This window comes from Notolepis coatsorum (genome assembly GCF_963971535.1).
Source record: "Notolepis coatsorum genome assembly, chromosome: 3".
Taxonomy (NCBI): Eukaryota; Metazoa; Chordata; class Actinopteri; order Aulopiformes; family Paralepididae; genus Notolepis; species Notolepis coatsorum.
This window is the reverse complement of record NC_140167.1, coordinates 94,524,738-94,534,551: the sequence shown is the minus strand read 5'-3', so window position 1 is coordinate 94,534,551 and position 9,814 is coordinate 94,524,738. Positions and strand designations below refer to the sequence as shown.

General features: G+C 41.4%; 1 protein-coding gene across 1 annotated transcript; it reads left to right on the top strand.

The window, feature by feature from the left end:
- Nucleotides 1-5,283: 5,283 nt before the first annotated feature.
- LOC311225285 (diencephalon/mesencephalon homeobox protein 1-B-like) lies at nt 5,284-9,281 on the top strand (the record flags this gene model as incomplete). Its single annotated transcript, XM_084310507.1, has 4 exons — nt 5,284-5,437; nt 6,221-6,399; nt 8,288-8,741; nt 8,869-9,281. The coding sequence occupies 4 exons, from the start codon at nt 5,284-5,286 to the stop codon at nt 9,279-9,281; spliced, it is 1,200 nt and encodes a 399-aa protein (XP_084166633.1).
- Between the last annotated feature and the right edge of the window lie 533 nt (nt 9,282-9,814).

Sequence of the window (9,814 nt, the reverse complement as noted above, 5' to 3'; positions counted from 1 at the left end):
ATTCCTTCTCGCTTTAATTGCTTTAGAAACGGTTCCCACAAAGAGACACTGGCCAGATTTACCTCCAGTTTAAGTTCTTACTTCCATCGGTTCACAAGTTAATCCGATTTCTCTCCCAGGCCCCAAATACTCAGTGCTATGCTGCTGACAAAAGACAGAAAAACACAAGGTTGGCCCTAAGGGCCCTGGGGGAGGGTTCTTAGGATTATTATTATTATCATCATTATTGTTGTTATTATTATTATTATTATTATTATTATTATTATTATTATTATTATTATTATTATTATTATTATTATTATTATTATTATTATTATTATTATTATTATTATTATTATTATTATTATTATTATTATTATTATTATTATTATTATTATTATTATTATTGTTGTTTATATGTATATTATTTATATTTATATTATATTATTATTATTATTATTATTATTATTATTATTATTATTATTATTATTATTATTATTATTATTATTATTATTATTATTATTATTATTATTATTATTATTATTATTATTATTATTATTATTATTATTATTATTATTATTATTATGTCATAATCCCCCCCCCCCCCCTTATTGGTTGTTAAAGGAGTCTGAACAGCTTGTTGCTATAATGTCTAAAATCTCTCCAACCATTATGCTCCCGATTCATCAATGCTTATTCAATAACCGTGCAAAAAGATTACCATGATGTTTTGTTCTCAAGACTTATGGCGAGGTTATAGTGAATGGAATGTTAAAAACATATATTGCTGCTTAAATAGCCTAATAGCTAAACTAAAGGAGACAATATTTTGTCTTGCCTGTATGTTTTTCCCCTCGCTGTATAAGATCTTATATATTGTGGATTGTCTTCATGGTATGGTATATATACCTATAGCCGAGCGCATATTCTCCTCACGTGTTGTGTCAAAAGTCCCAAGTTGTGTAAATGAAATGACCAAAGATCAAATTGAGTTCAGGATTTTAGACCCCCCCCCCCTCACCATCCCTCTTGGAGATATTCAACAACATATGCAAGCTTTACATTAAAGGGCTACTTTCTGCTGCCCTTAATTCCAGTCTAAACGGTTTTTCTCCGGGAGAAGAAATCTTTTCTAAAGACCTTGAAGAAGAGAGAGGCATTATTGTTTTAATCCTCTTACCAGCAGTCATTTTAAGACATTTTTTTGGAGGCTGAAATGGCGTCCTGTCTCCCCAATCCCAACCTAAATCCCCTGGGGCCGCGAGAGTTATACTAAAGGCACCCTACCCTGCATCTCTCCATCTCAACACTATTATTATTACAAAATAGACAAAGTCAAGCAGCAAACACAATTAAAGCGTTGAATTAGCGGTTTAACCTGAAAGTCACTGAAAGTGTCACTGCGAGGAGCCTGCAGGTCATTGGTTCGTATTTGCATTTCATTTAATTAAGGCATCATCCACTTGACTTAATGCAAACTGTTTCGCTTTTGAAAGTTATACGAAATTGTGTAGGAACGTATATATAACGCCTGTCGGCACAATATAGGATTTTCCAAAACATTGGGGAATATTATGAGGAGGACCCTCTTTATGATGATTTGCCTATAGCTTTTTACAGGGAAAATCAACAAGAATCAACCTGACTTAATCTTGTATAATTTTGCGTGATTTTATTGTTTGTTGAAATAATATCACTATAGCCTATATTTTAAATGACCAAGTATAGCAAATCGTCTGTGCTCAGTGATATTCTGTAAACAAACAGAAGTTTGGTTTACACAGCATTATAGGGTATATAAGGGGGTGGAGTATTTGCCCTTTAACCTCGCCCACCGTTCTATTTTCTATCCATCTTTGTTGAATTATTGCCTGATGGCAAATTCAAATCTATTTACTATTTGGCAGATATGTTTCCTTAAGATGACAAGTCAGCCTCATGCCTTGGTGAAAACACCACGAAGATGGTGATGATGATGGTGATGAAGATGATGATGAAGATGATGCAATCTGGCAATATTCAATCATCATTATTAACATTAACATCAACATTAACATCAACAGCAACTAAAACTAAACAGAAGAGGAAGGAGGATGACGATGACAGCAGAAGCAGCAGCAACAACAACAACAACAACAACAACAACAACAACAACAACAACAATAAAGGCATAATAACAACAACACCAATAACAGATAACAATAATAATTATTATTATTATTCGTTTTGGCAAATATACTAGTACATTAGGCTATAGAATAAATAGACGTGAAAATGCATTTGTGCTGCAAAAAGGCCAGTTTATATTCAGAAATCGATCAACTATAATGAGAAAGAGGGAGGCGTGTGTGCGTGTGTGCGTGTGTGAGTGTGTGTGCGTGCGTGCGTGTGTGCGTGTGTGTGTGTGTGTGTGGAGGGGGGCGGGGGCGGGGGGGGCGGTTGAAAGAAAGAATTTGATTGGCACGGGAAATAACCATTTGGAGTCCTGCATGACCTCACCACCAGGAAGGAACCCTTTAAAGAGGCCGTCCCCTGCGCGAGCCCGATAGATGGCAGCGCGAGCTCCTCAGCAGCAGCAGCAGCATCATCACCACAGTGTGTCTCGCGGACCGCAGCGCGCGCAGCAGCAGCACGGAGTAGAGGAGGAGGCGGGCAGTGAAGAGACGTTCTGACCACGAGCTCGGTGTGAAGAAGAAACACTTGTGAGATGATGAACAACAACAAGAGCCCACGGAATTCAGAAAGGAAAGCTTAATAACAACTCTTCTTACCAGCGCATCCCAAAGTCTGTGGACATAAATCAGCGAGAACCTATTAATACAACAAGAAGAGTGCAGGAACGGTAAGAACTTTCGGAGAACGGAACTTGGCTGTGTGTATATTAAGTGATATAGCTTACATATTAAATTAAATTAAATAAAAAATATGAAGTGCTTAGCTTTTCGTGTTGTTTTAGTGTTGTTCATTTTCATTAATCATTTCATCACCTCCGAGAAAGAGGTATAACTAAATTGAGTGAAGTCGATGCACTTAAAAAAAAATATATATAGGCTCAATTATTAGCATATTTCTCATTTCATTCAATTAAATTCGATTTGATTTTATGATTGACATTATAGTCTATATTATATATGTTACTATTTACTTGTAGTAGGGTAATAATTATATCCCTAAATGCGTTTGCGATGTCTCAAAGTTTGTAAACGCGTCCCCTGACCCGCAGCGCCTGGCAGAGGCCTCCAGTCCTCGAGGCGATATTTAGACCGTGCTGCTGTAACCACGCCAATTACCATAATGAAGTATAAACCAGAGCCTGAAGGCATGCTCACTTTGTTATTATTAAAGATGAGCAATATTATTATGCTCGATTTTACAGGGTTCAGACTTAATATCACATAATAATAAATATATAGCCAATGGCTCCTTAAGTAAAAAAAAACAACAACACCACTTCAAAAGCATGTTGTCATTGTATATGCACTTAGCCTACATCACACACGCACAGACACACACACACACACACACACACACACACACACACACACACACACACACACACACACACGCACACACGTATACCTTTCAGTGACAGGGCTGATGATAAATGAATAGTCTTGTATAGTTGAAACCTATTTGCTCCTACATTAGACAAGAACCCAACTGGGGATCCCCATGCATATTTCACTGACGACTTATCATACATCTATGTCGCCACGGCGAGCCTGCGGCGCTGGGAACTGGCCTGGGACCAGGCAGCCGCATATATTGAAACAAACGTTTCTCATTCAACTAAAATGCTCAGGGAACCAAGTAAATATTTTAAATATTTTGCACCCTTGGTCAATATATATACCTCAGCCGTTTACAGTAACAGCGTTCCCCAGAAAGTAATTCAGAAAACAAGATAAATGAATATAGCTAATATTCCATGCAAATAAAATACGAACACTATTATAGTTTAATTATATGTCATGAAATAGACCTGGCTTAGGCTAACTATTTTTGCGTTAAATGTATTTAATTCAACCAATAGGCTTTGTTTACATGAGTTATTACGACGTGTGAATTAAGTAACTCACATTACAAGATAATGAATTCAAAAAGTTTTAGGTTTCTTCAAGGATGTTTTAGCAAGAAAAGTGCTGATATTTTAGCAAAAGTACCTGACAGAGAACAAACACAGACATATCTCTGTGACTGCTGTAGGACATAATGGGCCTAATATTTTAAGCCAGTTTTATAGACTATTGATTTATTATTATTATTATTATTATTATTATTATTATTATTATTATTATTATTATTATTATTATTATTATTATTATTATTATTATTATTATTATTATTATTATTATTATTATTATTATTATTATTATTATTATTATCCCATTTATGCATAATTGTTGTCAGTCAGGGGGCTTTCATTCCGTGTAACAGACAACACAATAAAATGTACCTTATCCATGGTCAGTTTAGACCATCACTCACTAACAAGGATTTTAAAAACTGAATAATTGATTAGACTAACCTATTTAGGAAATAAAAAACACAATGCAATTAAGTTAAATCTATTTATCAAATTAAAACATATTAAAATATCAGGCTTCCGATTTTTAGATAATTTGCCTATAGCCTATACTTGGTCTGCTTTCTCTAGCTGCGATGCAAAATAAACGTCATTATAACGTATCAATATATAGAGTAAACGTCATATTCCATTTTAAAGGCCAAATGCTCAAGCAAAATTAAGAAATGTAAAAATGTTTAATCAATAGGCGATATACTTTTTTTGCTAAATGTTCTGCATTTCCATCTATTTATGTAAGGATTAGTGAAAGTGATATTAAACAAAGCCAGTAACAGTGGCACAATACATTTGTAAAAGTTATGAAGTTGAGCTGACAGCATTAAATGCATTATAACTGGAATAACTTACTGAAATAAAGGCACTTAATAATTTTGCATGACCGTATGAGTGAAGACAAATCAAGGACATGTGTTTAGGGAAACTCCTCGGTTAGCTCCTCAAAAGCGTTCCTGTTGCTCTGTAATTATCGCAATTTGCCCGGACACCAAGTTTCCTACTTCATTTTCACCCAAACAGGTAAATTAGATGTAAAGTATCTATATTCATGTACAGGTCGGCCTAGATATCTCACCTGTTGCATCCATATCCGTTTTATTATTCATAATACAGCTCTGTCGACATTTAACTTGTGCCTTGAGGAATGTATTATTATTCATGTTATTACATTTTCTAATAATAATAACAACGTGTCTCCTCTGCCCAGACCGCGCTTCATCATGCAGCACTACGGAGTAAACGGCTACTCTCTCCACGCGATGAACTCGCTGAGCGCCATGTATAACCTCCACCAGCAGGCGGCGCAACAGGCCCAGCACGCACCCGACTACAGGCCCTCCGTGCATGCACTCACTCTGGCGGAGAGACTGGCTGGTAAGAACTTTCGTTGCTCGTTTTTACCATTATGCGTTTTTACTGTCTATCACACATTGGTTACAGTACAGAGTATATGAACAACAACCGATTTGGCCCGTAACTCGAACATTTCATTCTGTAGATGACGGTGTGAATGTGAGTGGCATGCTGATATATTTAAGTATGCACCGATTAGGGGTCGTCGTCACGACTCGTCAGTTGTGTGATAGTAAAGGGTTAAAACTCTTGGGGGTCGCCTGGCCTATTTAGGAAATCCCTGAACATGAATTTGAATCAGTTTGTGATAGATTATTAGTTACTGGGTATTTCAAAGTACCTCAACAACTAGGGCTTTCCAATGATATAAAATAAGTGTATGATTATCATCATAATTTGTATTATTATGGTTCATATATGTAGTTGCACTTGAACTTGTTGAAATTTGGAAGATAAAAATTAATCTTCAAGCACTTTCCTTGCTTATTTGAGATGTATGTGTATTGAATGGAATGTAGACAATCTTGTTGGCAATATAGAACAGCCGACAGGTTAGAAATAGCATCTATATTGTTCAACAAAAGTTATGAATTAATTAATGAAACTAGATTAGATTAACCTTCTGTTGTGTGCGGCAGTGAAAGGGTTAACCGGCCGGTCGTGTGGTGGCAGTGAAAGGGTTAACCTTCTGTGTGTCGTCGTTGCGGTGAAAGGGGGTTAACCGTTTTTGGTAGTGTGCGGCATGAGTGAAAGGGTTAAAAAGTGGCCTTGTTTTCTTGTTCCTCAACGGCTGCACATTTCCAGACATCATCCTCGAGGCCCGATACGGCTCCCAGCACCGCAAGCAGCGGCGCAGTCGCACGGCCTTCACCGCGCAGCAGCTGGAGGCGCTGGAGAAGACCTTCCAGAAGACCCACTACCCCGACGTGGTGATGCGCGAGCGGCTGGCCATGTGCACCAACCTGCCAGAGGCCCGTGTTCAGGTACCCGGCTTTTTCCGAATGAAAATATCCCATATAACTAGTGATGGATATATCGGCCGCCGATATAATATCGGCCGATATGGCCGTTTTTTTACACATCGGTATCGGTCCGATATCAAGATAGGGCCGATATTAATATATATATTATTTTTTATAAATGTTTTTTTTTTCTTTTGACATGTTTTGGCCTTAAATAGTTTCAAAATATCAGTCATTTCTGAAAATAAGTTACAAAAGTAAAAAAATTATGCGTTTTGGAAAATTGCTCTTTATTTGATTATCATAAAAAAGTGTTTTCTATACAGAGATATCGACATCGGTAAATATCGGTATCGGCCAGAACAGCAATATTAATATCGGTTATCGGTATCGGCCACAATTTTCACATCGGTGCATCACTACATATAACCCATATAATCCTGTCACACAGAGGTGGATATAGGTGAGGTGTTGAAGTATATATAAAAAAAAAAACAATAAACACTATGCAACAACCATCAAATGCACACAGCACACACACCCACACACTCACTTAAACAAACAACACACTGCAGCACCCACTCTCCACACTTTAGATCACCTAAACACACTTTACACTTTATATTTATTGGTAAAGGATTTGCACTACAACTCGTACACCTTACTGTAAATTGTACCTAAATTGTACCTCATCCCATTTCTGCTCTTGCACTATATAGTATTGTATATTAGTACATTGCATAGTATATTGTATATTGTATGGTAACTCAGTTACTTCTATTCTGCATCGAACATTGTACATATGTCTATACTGAACACTGTGACTTTTTTTTTTTTACTTCTATTTTACATGCTATACTATTTTATTTCATACTATCTTGTCTAGCACAGTCTCTGGAGCGTAACAGTAAGAAGCATTTTGTATAAAAGTATTCTGTACTTCTGTATGACAACTATTAAAGAAACTTGAACTTGAACTTTAGCGCTTTACAATATTTGTTCCTCACATTCACCCATTCACTCACACGTTCACACACCGACGGTGGAGGTGACCATGCAAGGTGCCGACCTGCTCATAGGGAGCAATTAGGGGTTAAGTGTCTCGCACAAGGACACTTCGACACACTGCCCGGGGAGGAGTGGGAATCAAACCGGGAACCTTCCGACCACCGCTCTACCTCAATATTCAAAAAGGGAAAAAAGGCCTAGAGAGACTAAAGTATTATGTGTCTTATTGTATCACTTCATAGGGCAGTAACTGAAAAACATGGCTGCATATAAGATGAGATAAGATATTCCTTTATTGATCCCCTTGGGGAAATTCAGGCATCATATCAGAATGGGGGAGGGGAGGCACAGGTAGTAAAAAAGCAGTGTAAACAATAGAACAAATCAATAGAATTAACTCTGGACATGTGCATATGGGCAACAAGGTGCGAGATGAGGGTACTATGCCCTCTCAGTTTTATTTGCCTTTCAATAAATAGCTACAATATATAATCCAATAATCTAAATCTTATCTAATATATAATCTAAAAAAACCAAATGCTAAATATATGCAATATATAATCTAATAATCCAATAATATAAATCTAATATATAATCTAAAAATGCTAAATGCCTAAATGCTAAATATATGATCTGATGAAGTATACGGTATTCACATAAGGTGCTGTATGCACAAGGCAGGTGGGAGTCAGCTACTATAGGTTCCTGGTAGTTGGATGTCTGATGGCAGCGGTCCCTGCCCACTGTTGTGGAGCCTGATGGCCGCTGGTATGAAGAGCTCGTCGTAGAGCCGCAGCTTCCTTCTCATCCCTTCTCCTTCTCACCCCCCTCTCATAACGGAGAGTTTATTTCTACACGCATGAACCGAGATCTGATCTCACATTTGCGATCCTCCCACCAGGTGTGGTTCAAGAATCGCCGTGCGAAGTTCCGCAAGAAGCAGCGCAGCCTGCAGAAGGAGCAGCTCCAGAAGCAGAAGGAGGCGTCCGCAGCCACAGAGGGAGAGGAAAACAAGGCAGACCCCTCCACCACCACCACCACCCTGGGCCCTGACGCCCCTCCTCCTCCACCCTCCTCCTCCTCCTCTTCCTCCTCCTCCTCCTCCTCTCTCTCGGAGACGGAGAGGCTGGCGGCGGCGGCGCGGCCCCAGCCCGGGGAGACGAGCGTGGAGGTCAACGTCACGTCCCCCGAGCCCTCGGACAGCGAGTCGGCGGCAGAGGACACCGCCGACAGGGACGAGGACGAGCTCGGGGGGGAGATGAGGAGGGCGGGGGTGAGGGAGGAGATGCGGGGGGAGGCGGGGGCACAGCCGGGGAGCAGCTCTCCGTCCTGCAGACACCTCAGCCCTGCGCCAGGTAAGAAGACCCCCCCCCCCCCTCACTAATGCATCCGCTCTCTACCTTTCATATCTCCTCCGAATACATGTTTTAGCGTTTTTTTTGTAAAACATGCTATAAAAAATCCTCTCCTTGGTTTTGTCAGATTCTCCGCTGGGCTCTCCCTCCCTCCCGTCCTCCAGCAGCGGCGGTCTGGCCCCGGGCAACGCCTACGCCTCCTCCCCCCTCAGCCTCTTCCGGTTGCAGGAGCAGTTCCGCCAGCACATGGCCGCCACCAGCAACATGGTGCATTACCCGTCCTTCGACATGAGCGCCCCCTCCTCGCTGCCCTACCTGGGCATGAATGTCAACATGGCGCCGCCGCTCGGCTCGCTGCCCTGCCAGTCCTACTACCAGTCGCTGTCCCAGGCCCAGCAGGTGTGGAACAGCCCCCTGCTCCAGGCGCCGCCGGGAGGCATCCCGGGCAGCCTGAACAGCAAGACCACCAGCATCGAGAACCTGCGCATGCGCGCCAAGCAGCACGCGGCTTCCCTGGGTCTGGACACACTGCCCAACTGACCCCCCAGGCTGCTCCAGACAGCTTCCCTGGGTCTGGACACGCTGCCCAACTGACCCCCAGGCTGCTCCAGACAGCTTCCCTGGGTCTGGACACACTCCCCAACTGACCCCTCCAGGCTGCTCCAGACAGCTTCCCTGGGTCTGGACACACTGCCCAACTGACCCCCAGGCTGCTCCAGACAGCTTCCCTGGGTCTGGACACGCTGCCCAACTGACCCCCAGGCTGCTCCAGACAGCTTCCCTGGGTCTGGACACACTCCCCAACTGACCCCCCCAGGCTGCTCCACACAGCTTCCCTGGGTCTGGACACCCAACTGACCTCCAGGCTGCTCCAGACAGCTTCCCTGGGTCTGGACACCCAACTGACCCCCCCAGGCTGCTCCACACAGCTTCCCTGGGTCTGGACACCCAACTGACCTCCAGGCTGCTCCAGACAGCTTCCCTGGGTCTGGACACCCAACTGACCCCCCCAGGCTGCTCCAGACAGCTTCCCTGGGTCTGGACACCCAACTGACCCCCAGGCTGCTCCAGAC